General features: G+C 41.2%; 1 protein-coding gene across 2 annotated transcripts; it reads right to left on the bottom strand.

Moving 5' to 3' along the window:
- Positions 1–1,737: 1,737 nt before the first annotated feature.
- LOC120438539 lies at positions 1,738–14,511 on the bottom strand. Of its 2 annotated transcripts, XM_039608915.1 has the most exons (9): positions 14,345–14,511; positions 11,279–11,635; positions 11,085–11,180; positions 10,372–10,698; positions 9,263–9,595; positions 3,984–4,313; positions 3,478–3,813; positions 3,282–3,408; positions 1,738–3,134 (listed from the first exon to the last, which is right to left on the bottom strand). In XM_039608915.1, the coding sequence occupies exons 1-8, from the start codon at positions 14,391–14,393 to the stop codon at positions 3,317–3,319; spliced, it is 1,920 nt and encodes a 639-aa protein (XP_039464849.1). In that variant the 5' UTR covers positions 14,394–14,511; the 3' UTR covers positions 1,738–3,134; positions 3,282–3,316. The 2 variants fall into 2 exon arrangements, with proteins under 2 accessions (XP_039464849.1, XP_039464848.1); XM_039608914.1 differs by having other exon boundaries at positions 1,738–3,408.
- Positions 14,512–20,723: the final 6,212 nt, after the last annotated feature.

Genomic DNA, 20,723 nt, shown 5'->3' with positions numbered 1-20,723 from the left:
AATATAATGTCCAGTGTTGTGCAATCCACATTTGTGTCTTATGCAGTGCAAATATGCTTAAAGTGATTTAGTGGGCAGTTGGAAGTCTCTCAAGCGTCTGAGGTGGTAGAGACGCTGTCGGGCCTTTTTCACTACAGTGTTGATGTGACAGGACCATGACAGGTCCTGCGTGATGTGAACCCCAAAGTATTTGAAGCTGTCCACTCTCTCCACTGGGCACTCGTTAATGACAGGTGTCTGGTAGTTCCTCTCCTGCTTAGTGCTGAAGTCTACTATCAACTCCTTTGTTTTACTGACGTTTCGAAGGAGGTTGTTCCTCTGGCACCAGTTCTCCAGATTCCTAACCTCCTTCAAGTAGGCCGTCTCGTTGTTGTCAGAGATCAGGCCCACCACGACGGTGTCGTCAGCAAACTTGATGATTGTGGTGGAGCTGGTAGTGGCCACACAGTCATATGTGTACAAAGAGTACAGCAGGGGGCTCAGAACACACCCCTGGGGGGCTCCAGTGCTGAGAGTGGTGGAGACTGAGACATGTCCGCCCATCCTTACTGCCTGTGGTCTGCCAGTTAGGAAGTTGGAGATCCACTGACACATAGATGAGCTGAGTCCCAGGTGCTCCAGTTTGGTGGTGAGTGTGGAGGGAATTATGGTATTAAATGCAGAGCTGTAGTCGATGAAGAGCATTTTAACATAATCCCCCCTTCTAGTGTCCAGGTGAGTGAGTGATGTGTGGAGGAGATGAGAGATGGCATCGTCTGTGGAACGATTTGGACGGTAAGCGAACTGTAGTGGGTCCAGTGTGTCTGGTAGTGAAGAAATGATGAAGTCTCTGACCAGGCGTTCAAAGCACTTCATCACTACTGAGGTGAGGGCTACAGGGCGAAGCAGAGAAGCAGGGTTCAAGCTTCTACAGAGAAGCAGGGTGGGGTTTCTTCGGGACAGGAACAATGATGGACTCCTTGAAGCATGTGGGGAACACCGACTGAGATAAAGAGATGTTGAATATCTCACAGGAGCTAGCTGGTTCTGTGTACAAGTTTGGACTTAACCCTCTGATTTAATCTAAAATAATACTCTGTGTTATTTTGTTAGACCAACATGAAAGATAAATAATTAAAACAACTTGTTGGAGAATTAAAATAGTAAGAAATGGAAATCAGATCTCTCAGCTACTTCTGTATGAGGTACTATGAGAACGTGTGATTTCAGGCTGTAGATAATAGATTTCTAAGAGGTTTCTTGCTGGATGAAACCTAAACGAAAAACTCTACAGACATGAGGTGGGCTCACCCAGGATTTGAACCCGGGACCTAAGCGAGAATCATACTCCTAGACTAACAAGCCAAGTAAACATCATCACCAACTTCTTTTCTGAAAGTCGCACATCAGAGCACGTAGCTGAAGCTGAATATATGAAACATTGTCTTGAAAGCTGCCAGTCAAAGGTATGGAAACACATCATCATGGGTTTTCCACATTGTGGACACAAACAGTTTCAGGACATCAGCTCACAGCAACTGTCATTTTAAAGATCTTGCCTCATTCAACCAGACAAGCACTTTTTCTATGCTTTAGTGCTTTCTAGCTAAGAGTCGCTAACATTCATTCTTTGCATCAGAGAGCAACTTGGGGTGCCAATCTGCCAACTCAGGAGGTAAAGCAGATCATTTCCCAGTTGGAAAATTGATGGGTTAATTTCCTGGATGCTCCCATCTGCATATCCATGGACAAGTCATCTTTTCATTTCAAATCAATTTTATTCATATAGTGACCAGTCACAATAACAGTCACCTCAAGGCGCTATATATTGTAAGGTAAACCCTACAGAGAAAAACCGAACAATCATATGATCATCTGACCAGACTATATATCACTGGCTTTGCTAAATGTTGTTCAGCAAACTTGCTCTTCATACCTGCTGATTCCAGGTTTTTCTGTAGCTCCTTGGCTCTTCAACAACTCTTCTGATCATTATTATATATGGTGAAATGACTTTCGTTCCACCTCTGGATTAAGAACCCAACAATGCTAACTAGAACCTTCAATAGTTTAGAACCATCAGTATGTTTTGCAACAATAAGGTTGTGAAGGTTTTGAGACAGCTCACTGGTTTTACCCATCATGAGATGTTTCTTTTGTCACACTTTGGTAATGACACAGATTTTTATAGGCCATGAGTTGGGCCTGAACCTGCTAATATTAATTTGTAATAACTGTCAGGATTGCTTTTAATTATTGATAAATTTCAGTTGCCACGAATCATGATTTCCCATGTCTCATTGCACCTTCCTTTTCTTCACGTTCCTTTTCTTCCTTTTAACCCCTGACCTGAACTTTTAGAGGTGAGTTATAAAACATCATTAATTGAATTACAATATTAGACAAAGAACAGAAGTAAATACAAAATGCAGTTTCTAAATAAATGTGTTTATTATTAAGGGGAAAAAATCCAAACCTAGATGAACATGTCAGAAAAAGCAATTGCCCCCTCAATTTAATAAATAGTTGGCTCACCCTTAGCAGCAACAACTGCAACCAAGCATTTGTGGCAACCAGCAATAAATCTTTAACAGCACTGTGGAGGATTTTCAGCTCACCCACTGTTGCAGAATTGTTGTAATTTAGCCACATTGCTGAACCAGCTTTTTAAGGTCATGTCACAGCATATAAATCAGAAACACACAAAATTGACTTATTTGTGTGTTTTGCATAATTTTCCTGCTGCAGAAACCAAGTGTGCTTCAGCTTCAGGTCAGATGAGAATGGATGGCCAGATAGTCTCCTAAAGAATTGTTTTTTTAAGAGGGCTGAATTCATGCTTCCATTTAGGAAAGCCAGTCTTGCAGGTCCTGAGGCAGCAAAACAGCCTCAGACTATCAGACTATCAGACTATCAGCACCATATTTTACTGTTAGTATGAGCTTCCTTTTCAGAAATGTCGTGTGTAATGAGACACACTCATCAGTCCAGAGTTTTTTCCCAAAGATTTTGAGGATCATCAAGATGTTTGAGGCAAGCGTTCATATTCATTTTGTTGACTAGTGGTTTTCATCTTGGAACTCTGCCATGCAGGCTGGTGTGCCCCAGTCCCTTCCTTAAAGTGTAGTCGTGAGAAAGGGACTTTAATTTTAACTGCAGGAAATCCATTTTTGAAAACATCAAATCATCTTTAAAACTTCTTTAACTAGCTTTACCCATTATAACAAATATTTGTTCTTAATGTTTTGCATAGTTAAATAAAATGATTTCTTTGATAAACTGTAATTTTTTCTATCTCTGTTTGAACTAAAAGCTGATCCTAAACTAAGCAGAGATGTCAAACTGATTGATCAGCCATCAGAGGAGTCGGATCAATGGAGCTGCTTCTGTTCCTGATGTCCCCTGTTTGATCCTGGACCTGAACTCTCCCTGCAGAGGAGACACAAGACAGTCAGACACACACAAACAACAAGAGAAAACTTATATATTCATACTGACCTTTGACCTTTAGTAGCACTGTGGTCTCTCTTGAAATGCTTTTTTCTTTGCTGCTGACATTACAGATGTACTCTCCACTGTCTCTCTCTGTGGGCTGTTTCAGGGTCAGACTGAGGTCTCCAGTTTTCAGCAGGTCTTCATTCATCTTCGTTCGGTCTCTGTAAACCTGGTGCTGTTCTTCAGGCTGGTCAGAGCCGTTCTCATACACGTGGACTAAAACTGATGGTTTGGGTTCTTCACGTTTCCACTCCACTTTAGCATCTTCAGGCAGGTTTTGTGTGGTTTTGAAGGGCAGCTGGACAGACTCCGCCCCCTCCTCCACCTCCAGCACACAGTCTAAGAGGACAACAAACACAACATGAGCTGTACAGACAGCAGTGAATCTAGAAAACACCTTATTAAGCTTCTTTATAGATACTGCAGTCTGATATTTATATTTAATTTTTGTTATTATTATTTTTTTAAACAAATACACTAACAAATATTTCATAGGTATTTGTACTGACTTATCACTTTGAGCAGAACTGTTTTCTTTCTCTTGATCTTTTTGCTCTCAACTCTGCAGATGTACTTTCCAGTGTCTCTGTCTGTGGGGTAATTCAGGGTCAGACTGAGGTCACCAGTTTTAAGTGAGTCGCCTCTCATTTCATTTCGCTCTCTGTAAGACTGGTCTCGTGCATCAGGCTGGTCAAAGCCGGTCTGATATTTGTGAACCGTCATCGGTGGTTCGGGTTCATAGCGCCACCACTCCACTTCCGTATCTTCAGGCAGGTTTTGTGTGGTTTTGAATGGCAGCTGGACAGACTCCACCCCCTCCTCCACCTCCACCTGACAGACTGAGAGGACAACAAACACAACATGACACAGCAGCAGTTTTATTCAATGATTCCAAAGAGAACCTTAATATTCAATTTTAGGCTCAAACTATGATATTTGTCTTTGCTTGTGTTGATATCCTAAAGTTACATGAAATATACTACAATAATTTAACTAAGAATTAATGTATTTTATTGGTTGTTTTCTTTTGAATTGTTTTTGAATCCAATAAAGTAATGACTTTATTGGATGTTACACCATTTTGTCTAGTGCACTTCGCTCTCGCTCTGCAGGCTTACTTGCTGTTCCTAGAGTATTTAAAAGTAGAATGGGAGGCAGAGCCTTCAGTTTTCAGGCCCCTCTTCTGTGGAACCAGCTTCCAGTTTGGATTCGGTGTCACGATCCTGGGTCTTATGACCCAGTGTTTTGAGTTTTAGTTCTTTTGATGTTTATAGTGTATGTTTAAGCTTATTAGGTTTCCTATGTTCATTTGCTTATTAGTTCCCCCTTGTGTTTTCAACCCCTGTGTAGCCTCCCTTGCTCTTCGTGTGTTTCATGTCTGTGTGTCTTATGTTGTCATGTCTGCGTCTCATTATATTTCCTGTTTTATTTTGAAGGGGTCCTGTGTTCCTATGTTCAATGTTTTTAGTTTTACGCTCTCCTTGTGACGTCGTTATGTTCTTGTGTGTCAGCTGTTTTCTCCATGTGTTCCCACTTCCCTCATTATACTCCTGTGTGTATTTAGTCCGTGTGCTTTCAGTCATTTCTTGTCAGGTCGTCTGCTCATTCACATCTCAACTTCAGGTATCCATGTCAGTTCACCAGGTTTAAGGGTTTTCATGTTTAGTTTTAGTTCACCCAGTTTAGGTTATTGTTTAGTTTCACCAATGCCCTTTTGTTTGTACCTTTTTTGCTAGCCTCAATAAAAAGCTTGTTTTTTGTTATATCCACGCCACGTTCAGTTTTTGGTCTGCGTTGAGTCCTCTTTTGCAAACACATACAGTCTGCCCCAGCCAGACTGTGACATTCAGGAGACAGACACTATCTCTACTTTCAAGATTAGGCTTCAAACTTTCCTTTTTGCTAAAGCATATAGTTAGGGCTGGACCAGGTGACCCTGAATCCTCCCTTAGTTATGCTGCAATAGGCTCAGTGTGACCAATTTAGTCCTAGAACTGAAAAAGCTTCTTGGATGAGACGTAATACGTCGTCAAGCAACTTAAAGAAGTCCAGACTTTTTTCTTTTCAAGCTCCTTAGACCACGATGGATGGATGATGAGAACCTTCACAGATAAGATCCAAACAACACTTCACATTTGATAAATGTCGTCATTAATTCCGCTTTAGCTGTTTTGCTTCCACCACGATAAAAATCACACTTCATGCACAGCTCTCTCTTTTTCTCTGTGTACTTCAAGATGTACAGGGGTGCTCGTGGCTCAGGAGTTGCAGTGTTGGGGAGTAACGGAATACATGTACCGCCGTTACGTATTTAAAATACAAAATATGAGTAACTGTATTCTGTTACAGTTACCGTTTAAAAAGGTGGTATTCAGAATACAGTTACTTTGTTGAAATAAATGGATTACACGGCGGTACTTTCCTGTTTCATATTGTCACGGGTCAGGACTGTTTGGGTTTGTTTGACAGCTACGTAATGTTGTTCCAGGCGGCAGCGTTACGGTTGCCATGGTTACAGGGTGACGCGCTCTCTCTCTGCGTGTTTCCTGGGTGAGAGAGCGCTTGTCGTTGTTGTTGTTGTTGTGCTAAGCTAAAAGGCAGAATGCTACAGGCATAGCTCTAAAGATTGTAGCTGATGGGCAGTGTAGTCCGTGCTGCAGGGAGAATGGACTGCCATACACGTTATGTGTCTGTGAGCGAGGGAGGGAGAAAAAGGCGAGTGGAAAGTACGAGTTGTCATCGAGCAAAAACGGGAGCTGGAAGCATGTAAATATAATAATAACCACTGCAGCCAAGAAGAGTGCCTGACGAGCCCATTTGTAAGTAAGCTATTAAGACTCAACTGTACACTGTTTTCGTGTTTTCCTCCGGAAAAAATAAGTTCCGTTGGAGCAGCCTTTCAACGCCTCTCTCTGTCTCTGGCAAGCAAAGTTGACCCAGACAACAAAGTAAAGCTACGAGCCCGACACGGAACCCGATGTATCAGCCAGAGGTCCCTTTACTATAGTTGGGAACCGCGGACCTTCAGTAACAGTAATAAATCACAGCAATAGTACATTCACGTAGTTGTAAACAGCACGATAATATATTAAGTAATCCAAAGTATTCAGAATACGTTACTCTCATTGAATAACGTAACGGAATACGTTACAGAATACATTTTGGGGCATGTATTCTGCAATCTGTAATGGAATACATTTTAAAAGTAACCTTCCCAACACTGAGGAGTTGGCAGTTCATCTTGTAATCGGAAGGTTGCCGGTTCGAGCCCTGGCTCGGACAGTTTCAGTCGTTGTGTCCTTGGGCAGGACACTTCACCTACCGCCTACTGGTGTTGGCCAGAGGGGGCGATGGCGTGATATGGCAGCCTCGCTTCTGTCAGTCTGCCCCAGGGCAGCTGTGGCAACTGTAGCTGCCACCACCAGTGTGTGAATGTGAGAGTGAATGAATAGTGGAATTGTAAAGCGCTTTGAGGGCCCCGAAAAGCGCTATATAAATGCAATCCATTATTATTAATAGTTTCCCGTCTCAAATCTGTTTTCTGCATTATTCATTCGCTTATTACCTACCAGTCTACCGTTGTTTACAGCGCTGTCGGCCGCTGTCTTTTTCTTTTCTTTTTTTTTTTCACTTAAATGATCTCAGACAAGACAGACTAATTTCTGCTATTTAATACTGAAGAAATTAGAACTTTTTAAAAATGATGTCAAACCTCTGTGACTTTGCTCTGCTTCACTTGCTTCACCAGCAGCATCAGGTAATGTTCACATGTTGATTCATGGTTTTCTTTTTGTTCTACTGCAGCTTATTTTTATGCTTATCTGCTACAAAAAGCCAGGCCAGGAAAATGTCCTTCATGTTTTTGTGTTTTTTTTCCTCAGTTACTTTCACACAAAGGCATCTGCTGTGATGTTCACACCTCTGATGAAGTCTCACATGTATCAGTACTGATAAATGATCAGAATTATAATATTTCTGACTGTCCGAGGCAAAGTTGAATCGAATCAGGACTTTGAGAACCGGAATCGAATGGATTATAGAAATCAGTGATGATACCCAGCCCTAGTGAGCAGCCTAGACCTGACAGAAGTGGATGTAGCTGTGGGTAATAAGAAAAGATGAAAAGAACTATTGATAACTTTTTTGTTAAGTTAAGGCCTGATCCCTAGTAAATTATAGGCAGTGCTCTGACACGGAGCCATCAATCTTTGAACTTTGAAAAACTGCAGTGTATCCAGAAAACACATTATGTGCTGCAATAAGTGTCCCCTCTCCCCACTGCCTTTCAGCGGCAGGCAGCAGCAAACAGGTCGTCAGAGCAGGCCGAGATGAGGATTATGTTCATTGTGATAGTGATGATATGTTAGTACACCTCTCTGAATTTAATAATTAGTTATTAATAACCTCTTGCCATTTGGTAAATGGCCTGTATTTGTAAAGCGCTTTACACATCCAGTCATCCACCCATTCACACACATTCACACACTGGTCATGGCAAGCTACATTGTAGCCACAGCCACCCTGGGGTGCACTGACAGAGGCGAGGCTGCCGGACACTGGCGCCACTGGGCCCTCTGACCACCACTAGTAGGCAACGGCTCTCAGAGAACTGCCCACTCTTGAGCCACAATCGCCCCTAACATTCAAATATGAATGTTATTGTATTTAACTGGTAGTCAAAGTGTAAAAAACCAAAGGCAACCTTCTGATTACAAGACGAACTGTCTCAGCTCTTTCCGGGATAGTGGCGCGGCTGCCCCTCTGTTGGTCTTCCTTGGTCTCTTGTGTTCTGGGGGCCTCTGGATGTCTGGAGTTTTGATATCCTCCATAGCTGCTTCATGCCCTGGAGGACGGGGCTGTGGCCCCCCCACACCCTCTAGCAGATCATTACATGAAGGAACCTTTTAAATACAAGCGCGTCCATGCTCACAGGTGTACACACGGGTGCTCACACACACAAACTACACCCTTTTTGGCTCCTACCTCAAAGCACACTGTGCGCTGTCGATCTCACGTGCTGCACAATAATGTTTAATATTTAGTTATTACTCACATAGATTGTCGTGATGATGTTGTTTATTATGTTGCTCTCTTTTTCTTTCTCAGCAGGTGATTGATATATTTATTTTGTGAATCACATGGACCAATATGGCAAGAGCGGGATGGTCCATTTGGTAAAGTAAATCCGTTGGGCATCTTTCTTCGCCTTCAGACAATTTTTCTGATGGCAAAAGAGCCAAACGGGACAGGCGGGGAGAAAAAAATACAAAACTCTTGAGCCACAATCGCCCGTTTTTCCTCCCACTGTCACCAAAGCACTTGCCCACAGTAGGGTCATATGATTATTGGGGTTTTCTCTGTTTTCTCTCTATTATTGTAGGGGCTACCTTATAAAAAAAAAGAATGGGCAAGGATTTCAGTCTGTAGATGTGCAAAGCTGGTAGAGACATACCCTAAAAGACTGGCAGCTGTAATTGCAGCAAAAGGTGGTTCTACAAAGTATTGACTCAGGGGAGTGAATAATTACGCACACCCCACTTTTCAGTTATTTATTTGTAAAAAAAAGTTTGGAATCATGTATGATTTTCGTTCCACTTCTCACGTGTACACCACTTTGTATTAGTCTTTCACGTTGAATTGATTCATGTTTGTGGCTGTAATGTGACAAAATGTGGAAAAGTTCAAGGGGCCGAATACTTTTTCAAGCCATTGTAATATAAAGGGCCTTGATGCAATTGTTGTTGTGATTTGGTGCTATAAAAATAACTTAATTAAATTTAAGTCTGACCTTCGACTCGAAGCCTCACTTCTCTCCTCAGCAGGATGTTTCCCTCCCTGCTGTAGACGGTGCAGGTGAAGACTTCGGTGTCTCTCTCTGTGGGGTGTTTCAGGGTCAGACTGAGGTCTCCAGTTTTCAGCAGGTCTTCATTCATCTTCGTTCGGTCTCTGTAAAAGTGGTCTTGCTCTTCAAGCTGGTCAGACCCGTTCTCATACACGTGGACATTTGTGGTCCGGATGTAAATGCAGGTCCACTCCACTTTACTGTCTTTTGGCAGGTGAAGTTTGGTTTTGCAGGGCAGCTGTACAGACTCGACCCCCTCCTCCACCTGCACCAGGGGGACTGAAAGGAGAAAAAATACCAAAATGAGCTGAACACAGAATCATGAGCATTGAGAACATTATATTTGCATAAAATGAAACATGTGCACTGAAAACATGTTTGACTGGCTGCAGTCTAAGATTTGTCCCGTTGCTTCACTGAGCAGAGACTGTGTTATATTTGGTGTCCTAAATCAGTTATGGGAAGAAATTTATCATTTTGTTTATTTTCACATAGTCCAGGTCAGGCTCTGTACACTGTGTAAAAAAAACACAAAAAACCCTCAACTTTGTAGAAAGAGGGGCCATCTGTCTTTATTTTTAAACTGGAAAAGTTAATTGACTGTCATGGGAGCTTGCCTACTTAATATTTCCTATCTACATGTAGATTAGTATGAACTGTTGTTCTCATCTCTGCAGGTTCAGACTCATTTTAACAAGGGGGAAATAGAAGAAGCTCATGCGAGTTTCCTTCAAAAAAATCAGATCCTCAAAATTCTAGATCGAGATTTCAGGCTGAGATTGACTGAAACACATTATCATTATAATATTTTCATTCAAAATTATTTTAATTGTAAAAATGACGTCTTTTAAAATTTCTCTTAAACTCCTCAAGTTCTTGGACTTGTGTCACATCTTTAGTTTGAGCTGATAAAAAAGTGATGGTTGAAAAACCTAAACTAGAAGATCTTACTGTACTCATCAAGTCCTGTTCACCTCAGGGACAGATTATCAATGTGGTCACCAAGCTCTTCAGTTCATGACTCACCATCTTCATCTTTTATCTACAGCACTCACCTGTGACATAGAGCTTCACTTGTTTCTTCTTTAGGATGTTTTTCCCCCTGTCATAGACGGTGCAGGTGTAGGTGTTTGTGTCTCTGTTTGTCGGGTATTTCAGAGTCAGGCTGAGGTCCACAGCTATCCGCAGGTTTTTCCTCATCATTGTTCGATTTCTGTAAAACCAGTGCTGTTTTTCAAGGAGGTCAGAACCGTTTTTATACACATGGACTATCCTGTTGGAGCTGTCAGTCCACTCTACAGTTGCATCTTCACGTCGGTGAACTGTGGTTATAAAGGGCAGCTGAACAGACTCCACCCCTGAATCCACATCCACCTGTGGGGCTGTGAAGTAAGAAAACCAAATAATGATTTGTGCCCGCAGTCTGTCAAAGCCCCCATGTTTGACATGTAAAATGTATGAGGGGAGCAAAGAGTAAATCAATTAGTATTCTAGAGAAATAGCTGCCATTTGTCCTCAGGCTCCTAAATGAGAGAGAGGAGTCAGTTTAGTAAAATGAGCTGGAGGATTCCTTAAGACATGGAACATGGGGATACACTGGTTCGTGTTTTATTGAAAAAAAGGAGACAATTAAAACAACCTATTAACATAACTAATAGATTAAGAAGAAGAAGAAAACACTGTAAGTCAAGTCAAGTAAAATAAATCTGAGGTTTAGGGACGATTTAGATTATTCACAATGCAAACACATCACACACACACAACATACCTTCCTTAAAATAGTGTCTGAAGTAAACTCCAACACCCACGATGACAGCTGCAACTACAACCAGGACAACCAGAGCCACTGTGACACTGACGGGAACTTATAACACAATGAAAACATGAAAATTACATGATGTTAACATAAAATGATTAACACTCTGTGACACTCCATGCAATTTTGAATCTCTTTGCACTGACCTCCACCTTTGACCCTCTGAACCTGCAGTTCCACTCTTGACTGACTGAGTTCAACTCCAAACCTACGGACGGTGCAGGTGTAGCTGCCGCTGTCAGACAGCTGAAGCTTTTTCAGAGTGAGAGTGAGGTCTCCGGTTTCCAGAGCGTCGGGATTCATGGACGTTCGGCCGCTGAACTGCTCATTTTGGTTCTGAAGGTCATCGCCTTCTCGTCGACGCAGGTGAACTGTGGAGGGATTGAGGTCATAGCGACTCCACACAGCTGTGGATTCTTTTTGTTCAAAAGTGGGAAACTCACAGGGCAGGAGAACAAACTTCGCCCCCTCTACTACCTCCACACCTGATGCACACTGGGAAACTGAGGAGACAGACATAGAAAAAGAACTTAATAATCCCACACAGGAGAAACTCAGCATAAGCGACAAGAAGAACATGTGAATTCAAAATGTATTAGAAAACCATAAAAATAGACAAAATAAATAATAAAAAGATTCTGTGCAAATGGTTACTATATGCAGAAAAATACAACAAGATGTTTTATGTGCACATAAAGTGCAGAGGCAGTGATAGTTATACACATATATTTATAAACAGTGTTTATCCTGTGTATAATGTTACAGCCTGGCTTCTGTCGGGATGAAGGACCTGTGATAGCGCTCCATCCACAGTCTCCATCCAGTCTCATGCAGGGGTGAGAGATGTTGTGCATAATAGCCCACCCACCTCCTTTATGGGGTCTAGGGGACTGTCCAGGATGGAGCTGGCCCTGTTCACCAGGCTATTTAGCTGTTACCAAGGTTATTATCGTTAACGAAAACTAACGAAATAACGAAAACTAGAAGTGAAAAAACATTTTCGTTAACGGAAATAAAAATAAAAACAAAAAAAGGAAAACTAACTAAAACTGTAATGAGTGTTCACAAAACTAACTAAAATTAACTGAATTTATAGCAAAAATGTGTTTAGTTTTCGTTGATGTGTGCGTGTCATACAATAGTCAAGGATGAAAATGAAGTTTAGTTTCCAGGTTTTTTTCTTGCTGTGTCTCATTATGCCAGCAGGTGGCAGTACGTTAGTCGAGTCGTCTGTGTCGCTGCTCCGTCCACGCTCAGAATCATGTCAGGAAAAGTCGGGAGAAAGCGCCAGAGTCCAATTTGGGATTACTTTGAATATGACTGTGTTTTGGATAAAGCAAGTGTCTTGTAGTGGAACGAGACAAATTATGAGGGAAGAGGGAACTAAAGGGAAAAAAATCCCACAAACCTTAAAGTGCACTTGAAAAGCTCACACAAGAAGGCTAACCTAGCTTACCTGGAGAAGGTAAGGGAGCACGCCCAACCCTCATCCCCAGAAACAGAAGCTAACACCAGGCAAGGCAGCGTGATGCATCCCGAGACAACAGGACTGGGATATCTACATAACTGTGTGAGTCAATTGCCTGAACACCCGGTGCTGCAAGAGTTAATAGTCTCATTGGGGCCAAGATATACCTTTTATAGTTGCCTGGTATCAACGGTTGTTCATCTGCCCTAATTTATTTATTTATTTATTTATTTAAAGAACCCATAGGTGGGAATGTGAGTTGTCTGTCTCTGCGTGTTAGCCCTGCGACAGACAGGCGACCTGTCCAGGGTGCAGGGTATGGTAGCTGGAATAGCAACATACCCAAGGATAAACAGAAGAGAATGACTGATATGATGAAACTGGGATTTTGTTACACTTAATTATTGCAAACACAACTAAAACTATAACTGAAACTAATCAAAACTAAACTGAAACTAATGATTTTCAAAAAAATAAAAACTAAACTAAACTAGCAAACAATTGGTAAAAACTAATTAAAACTAATATAAAATTGAAAATCTGAAGTCAAAACGAAATAAAAATAAAAACTAATGAAAATTGCAAAACTATTAAAACCCTGGCTGTTACCTGTCCCTCTCCCTGCTGCCACCACAGCAGAGCTCTGCATAAAAGATTGCAGACATCCACAGTAATGTCATGCAGACTTCAGCCTGTCAGCACAGTCGACTTTGGTCCTCCTGGTGCCGAGTCTGAATGTTTTCTGAGCAGTCCAGGTTATTGTTAAGGTGAACACCCAGTAGCTTGTACGTAGTGACCACCTCAATGCCCAAACTTTGGATGAGGTGTGGTTTGCTCGGGAGGTTGACAACCACCTGCTCCTCCTGATCATTTGCCTCAGATACACATCCAAGGATGGCTGAATCAATGGATTCAGTCTATCTGCCCACCAGTGACAGATGTGGATTCTTCATGCTCAAAGACTGTTTCCAAGACGTTTGGTGACTGAGAACATTCATTTTAATGGATGAAAGTCTGGATGGCAGTGATGCTGCTTCTACACGTTCTCTCTACCACCACAATGAATCTGTGTGCTTGGACCCTGATGAACCATGTATAACACCTGTATTCAAATATATAACGGCTGCATAAACAGTGAAACCGTTTGTCTTCTTTGTGGGTGATGTAACGAAATGTTTCCATGGTAATGAAAGTCCGAGGTCTCTTTAAAGGTGTTTTTTTTTTTAAATTAAATGTAGTGTTTAAAATGCTGGACGGCTTACAGGTGTTCAAGTTTACAAGAGAGGTTTCTGTCTATAATAATACCGTGTGTGTGTGTGTGTGTGTGTGTGTACCTTTGCTGTTTTTATATTTTGTATGTCATCTCTCCCACTTGCCTGTGATATTTTACCCACTGACTGTCTTACTGTTCATAACCGTGGCCTGGATTACAGCTGGACTTTAGATTTTACTCAGTTTCAGAGTGTTTGTGTTTGAGTCCAGTTATTGTTTTTAAAAAAATGAGAGAACTAAAGTTCAGTTTTGTCCCATTTATATACTTCTTATGGTAAAAGTCTGGTGCAAACATACACTTGGTCCTAAAACAAAAAAACTATTCGCTCATTTGGCTTTAACTATGTAAAACAGCCTGTGGCATTTGAGAACTTATCTTCCTGATCAACATGCACAAACCTGTCTGACTGTGTGCGTGTGCTTGTGTAAATATGTGTGCGTGTCTCATAAGTCTAAAGGAAGCTTTTCTTACCGTACAGGAGGATCACAAACAAATCCAAAATCTTCATGTTGCTATACATAGAGTAGACATCTAAAAAGTTAATCTTCAATCTGAACCGACTAAGAGATTAAATAATTCTGCCAAGAAGCCAAAGGTGTTTTCTGGCTGCTCTCCATGTCACACAGCACACCTGTGGATTGCTTTCATTCAGGAAGAGGAAACAATTTTTTTAAAGCAGGAGGAAGAGGAGTGTTCACAAAAGCCTCAGCCAGTAAAGAAGAAACTGTTCGAATGAAAGAAGCATTCATTAAAGTAAAAACCTTTATAACCTATTTGCACATTTAACACTTCCTGCTTTAAATCTGTGATCATGTAATCATGACACTTTTTCAACATGAATCACTAAAATTAAATCTTTCCAGTTTTAGATCTGTTGATTCCCACTCTCTTTTAACTATTTTCCCACCAATGAAAAAATGTAGTGCATCTAAGCACAGCTGGGATTGATCTTTATTTTCACTTCTTTAAATGTAACTTTTAATCATAAATATTATAGGACAGATTTAAATTCTAGTTACAAAACTGAAGAAAACAGCAAAAACAACAACAAAAATCTGCTGCCATTCACCTGTAATACCTGTACAGCCCACCAGAGGGAGTGATACTCAAATCAGACACAGCAACGGCTGATGGTGACAAGTGTGAGTTCATTCAGTAACAGAAAGGAACTGAGTTGGTAACACTTCATAATGGCCACTGTTATTTAACTGTGAATTATAGGTGTTAATTTAACTTTACCATACCATATGATACCATCTTTATTTATAAAGCACTTTAAAATAAAACCAGGGTTCACAAAATGCTGTACATGCCAGCAAAAAAAATGTGTTTTAAGAAGAGTTTAAAACTCAGAAAGAGCAGAAGCCTGCCTAATGTGCAAGGGCAGATCGTTCCACAACTTTGGAACTGTTACAGCCAAAGCACATTAATGTTTACTAAGGGAGTGGGAAGATGTATATGGCTGTTGTAGCTCAGAGAGGTGGGGGCAGGCTATAAGAGATTTAAAAACAAATAAGAGAACTTTAAGGACCCTAAAATGTACAGGTAGCCAGTGAGTGAAATTAAAAGGGGGGTAATGTGCTCAGACCTTTTTGTTCCAGTTAAAAGACGCGCTGCAGCATTTTTCATATCCTGCACAGAGAAAGTTTGGTCTGCCAAATAGGATCTGAACCACTGCAGTGCGGTACTCCTAACACCCACCAACTGCTCTGAACTGGAAATTAAAATCTTATCATCCACTGTTATAAAGGCAGCAGTTCAATCTAAAAGCACGATAATAACACAGTCATGTGATTCAGTTCCTAATAAAATCATTAAAACGGGCAGATTTTGTACTATGCAAAGCTCTAAAACCAGATTGAAAAACTTCCAAAATACAGCATCCTTCTGAAAACGGATATTCATGGCTTGTAAACTACCTTTTCAAGAATTTTTGAGATAAAACTCAGTTTGGAAATAGGCCTGTAATTTGCAATCATTTCAGGACGTGAATTCCAGTAATACTGTAATATTTGCTATGACACCTGAAGTTTATCCTTCTTCCATTTACGTTCAGCTCTCCTACACTTTCTTCTGGCTTCACAGGTGCCTTCATTCAGCCATGGTTCAGATATGGCTTTTACTTGTCTAAGATTAAAGAATCCAAAATCTTTACTGAATCAAGATCAAAATTCAGAAATCATCTTAACCACACAAGTACCTGAGTTAGGGTCAACCAGTGTCCTATTCGGTTCACTGGTAACATTAATCTCACCATCATACAGGTTTCTGACCACATCTGAGGCAGAAAATCCAAAGGTCTTTTTCTCCACAGACCCAAATTAGGTAGCCTTGAAAAGTAATATCTGAGAGGCGTTAGATCATTTCTGTTGGAGGAAATCTCCCAAATAGAAGGCTGCCAAAGTAAAACAGAGACACAGTGAGACAATATAAACAATCACATGTACATGGGGTGAACGTCTCTAATGAGAGTCACACAGTACTCTTCTTTATTGCAGGTTATATAGGCATGTAGGTTACACAGCAGACGGAGGCAGTCTCCGCCTGTTCTCAGAATATAGATTGCTTAACTGACAAATGCATATCTTACTAAACATTCTGTCTGTACTATACTAAACGTCTGCTTAAGTGGCACTTTCCGTTCCTCTTTACACAGGAACTTGTCTTCACAGGCATTTGATAAGCATAGGCAAGGCTTCATGTTTATCAGAGTGAATCATCATTCAGAGTTTACACAATCACAAGCAAAGCATATTTGAAGAATAAACAAAATCTTTTCACATTTCCCTCCTGTTGTTTAACTTTCACACTAGTTAAAACACCATTGGTTTATTATCTGTGCATGATTTTTTGCAGCGCATTTTTAATCAGCACGTCATACATTGGTGTATCACAGTATTTCAGTGTCAGGGGGATCATCATCATCTTCGTCCATGGGCAGTGTCAGGTATGCCTGCACATGAACTGTAACAACTTTATTAATCATTGATTGTACACATGGCAAAATACAAGAAGTAAAACAACAGAGTAGGAGTAGAAGAACTCCTACAAAAACCAGTCCTTTTATTAAAAGAGATTTCCAGGAACCACTCAACAGCCAGGTAAGCCAATCTTCAGTGTTCATGACATAGTCCTGCTGCTGAGCGTCCCTGAGTTGTTTCAGTGTGCGTAAGGCGTCGGTCATGTTGGAAGAGTGAACATTATCTGGAATGTATGTACAGCATGTGTTGTTAAAGAGTATACAGAGTCCTCCTTTTTCAGCCAGAATCATGTCCAGTGCGACTCGGTGTTGCATCACAGTTATGCGCAGGGCATCAATCTCTTCATTTTGTTGATTGTTGATTTTGCATGAGGCATTCAGGAACAGTCCAAAGCGGTAATCCAAAGTTTCAATTCTTAACATGTTCTTTCCGGTACCCACCCATGGAAACAGTGAGTGGAGGACCTTTTGTCCGGTGGTCCAAAGCTTAAATTCCTCTGGCACATCACTGCCATAGATGGGGTCATGTAGTTGCACTGCGGAGATGTCTCGTCGTCGTCTTGTAGTCTGAGAGCTATTTACAGCTGACATCCTGAAGGTGTGGTCTGAAATGAAGATTGGGGCACAGGTGCCCGTCCATCTGGGTGGCAGTATGAAGTAGGCACGTTGTCCACACAGCCAGGCCATTCCCTGCACCCAGTAGGTGCCGTTGCTGGGCGCAGACGTGTTTACAGGTGCGCCCTCTCCGTTGGCTGTGGTTTGGTTACAGTTGGTGGTGTCGCCTAGGGGTCTGTTACCGTTGTCTTGTCGGTAGCACATGGAGTGGTTCTTCCCTGGGGTTTGGTCCAAGAACACTGGGAAGTGAACGGACGTGTTCCGATTCGTCACGTTGAAGTTGATCCAGAAGAGCTGGTCACACGTTCCGTTGTCAAGTCCAGCGTTTTCGACGGTGATTACCTCGTATTGGGGTGGTCCCTGGAAGATACTAAAAAGGTTAAGCGAATAGATGATAGAGCTTGTCTCATTAATGATGATTTTCTTATGTTGATAGCCAATGCCCGCGAAGCTGGCAGCGCACTTGGCTTGTGTTTTATTCATGTAGTTTCCATAAAAGGTGGGATGTGTCGAGGTGCATGGCATGTGGGAGCAGACGTAACATGCAGTGTTATTAGGCTCTCCCTTGGTTCTGTCATGTACGTAGCGGTACCATGCGTTATTCATCCATGGGTGAATGTGGTCTTGTGTCATGTCACGGAGGTGTGAGTTGTCATGCGTCCATCTTGTCTGTAGGTGGTGTTGTTCATCTTCCTTTCTTTCGGGTGAGTGTCAATAAACTCACCAGCAATGCAACACTAGCCACTAAAAGGATGAGCGTCTTCATGATGACCAGACACACCAAGTCCTATAGGTGAGTAGACTAGGGGCGAGAAGAACAAGGGCGGGATTTACCCAAACAGCCCTCTCTCCACCTTCCTAGATCACCTACAGGCAGGGGTGTCGGCGTCTTAGGCGTTTAGATTCTCGCTTACTTTCTTACAGTGGCTCTGGTGGATCCAAGATGGTCTCTCTGCTATTTTGCAGGCAGTTGGTGTGGTGAGCAGCACCTGATAAGGACCTTCCCACCTTGGTGAACTCCAATTTTTCCTTTGGAGTACTTTGATCAGGATCCAATCACCTGGTTTCAACCTGCAAGATACTGGAGAAGATTCGGAAGGCAATTTATTGTTTAAAACAATATCTTTGTTTTCCAGCAGTTTTGACATCCATTCTGCTAGTGTAGTTTCTCTGATTGATTTATCTAAAGGTTCACTTGTGATTGGCAGTGGAAATGATCTGCCATGGATGATTTCAAAAGGTGTAAGTTTTTGTGAACCTTGTGTTAATCTCATCCACATTTTTACTAGGCCTATGCACTCTGGCCTGTTTCTTCCATGCATTTTCTAAGTCTCTGTTTTATTGTGCCGTTAGTTCTTTCCACTAATCCTGCACTTTGCGGATGATAAGCACAGTGATTTTTGATGCTGAATCCTAGTGCTTCAGAGACTTTGCTGATTACCTCATTGACAAAGTGTGTCCCATTATCTGATCTTATCAGAGTGGGGATGCCATATGTTGGAATAAAATGGTTACATAAGCATTTTGCTACTGAAATGGCATCTGCTTTCTTTACTGGGTAGATTTCTGGCCATTTTGAGATCACGTCTATGATCACTAGAGCGTATTTTGAGCCTTGGCATTCATTTAGTTCAATAAAATCCATGTGGATTGTGTGGAAAGGATGAGGTGGTGTGGGAAAATGACCTCTTTTTGGTCTAAGATTCCCTTGTACATTGTGTTTTTGACAAATCATGCATGTTCTTACAAATTCTTTTGCTGAAGTTTCGAAATTTAGAGTGTAAAAGTGTTTTGGAGATTATATCTCCTCTCCTCCTGTTGACGCATGGAGAGTAACTCCATGTGTCACTAAAACTGCTGTTTTGTGTAGAGATTTTTGGAAGTATTGGTTTTCCTTCACAAGTCATCAAGTCATCTCTTAGTTGCGCTCCGCATTTCAGCCATTTTTCTTTGCTCAGCTGTGGGAGCTGCTTTTTGTTCATCCTTTGTCAGTAAAATTGTTTCCCTTTGTAATTTCATAGTCATTCTTCTGATGTGCTGCACACTTGCAAATTGCTAAATGTCGCATCACATGAGGAGTTTCCTCCCATGTAAATTACTTGTGTTGCATCAATCAAGCAGAAAGCATCTCACAATTTATTGTATTACCAACTAAATTTATTGTCTGGTCACTGCTTGGTCATACCAGACTCTCTCTGTGTCTTTATTTTTCCTTCTGTTTTCACAAACGTTTCACCTATTGTCCTGCAAGCTGGAGAGTTAAATGTCAGTAGTGGGTAAATTCAGCAGTTGATAACAAAACTATTAAGTTTTTCCTGTTTTAACACCAATGTGAGATATAGAGGCGCACATATAGTGTGTGCTCTAGTGTAAGCTGCTCTTCATTGCATGTATGTGTGTTAGTAAGCTTGCATGCAGGGCCTCTGGGCCTGTCTCACCCAAAAAGGGCATTTTCTTAACAGTTGCCTTTCACTCGCCTGTGTTAAGAAAGGCAAATGTGCTTGTAGCAGTTGTGAGATTATTATGCTGTCATATATTACATTATACCTGTAATCAAAATGAGTGAATCATGATACTGCTGTAGGCCACATCATACTTCTTGTGTAATCAGTATGTAGTTTTAGTTTGCATCACACTTCTTAGTTAAAAGAATGTGAAAATCATTAGATCTATTAGATAGGTTTGTATTATCCTATACTGCTGATTCACTGCTGATTTACTGTGAGTGAGTTACACTGTTTCATGACATTTCATACTGCCGAGTTATGAAGAGAATATTGTATTCAGACAGTAGGGGTCTCTCTCTTTTTTTTTCCTTTGTGATAGTAAAGAGAACAGAGCACATGCCACGGGAGCGTCACCCCCACCCTTGGTGGAGGCAGAAAAACAGGGAGCCAAGGTCATAACTCAGGCTCACAAAGAGTCAGAAAGAATGTGAATACTTAGTTTTGTGGCTGTGGCGCATTCTGTATGGCTTTTTTTCTTTGTTTAGTAGCTTTCTGCCTTCACCTGAGGGTGTGCCCTAAGCATGTGACTTCAGGTCTCCATAAGTGGAGTTTATTTAAAGATAAATAAGATGATTTCATATATTGCTCGCAGATCATGCACTAGACGATATGTTGCAGTATTAGCCTGCTTCAACACTTAAACAAAACATCACTCTTTGTTTTATTATTATTATTATTATTATTATTATTATTATTATTATTATTATCCTGTCTCAAAACAGAAAATGAAATTGTAGTTGTTCTTGGC

The sequence above is a fragment of the Oreochromis aureus genome, linkage group 3, assembly GCF_013358895.1.
Source record: "Oreochromis aureus strain Israel breed Guangdong linkage group 3, ZZ_aureus, whole genome shotgun sequence".
NCBI lineage: Eukaryota > Metazoa > Chordata > Actinopteri > Cichliformes > Cichlidae > Oreochromis > Oreochromis aureus.
This window is presented reverse-complemented; position numbering and strand designations above follow the sequence as displayed.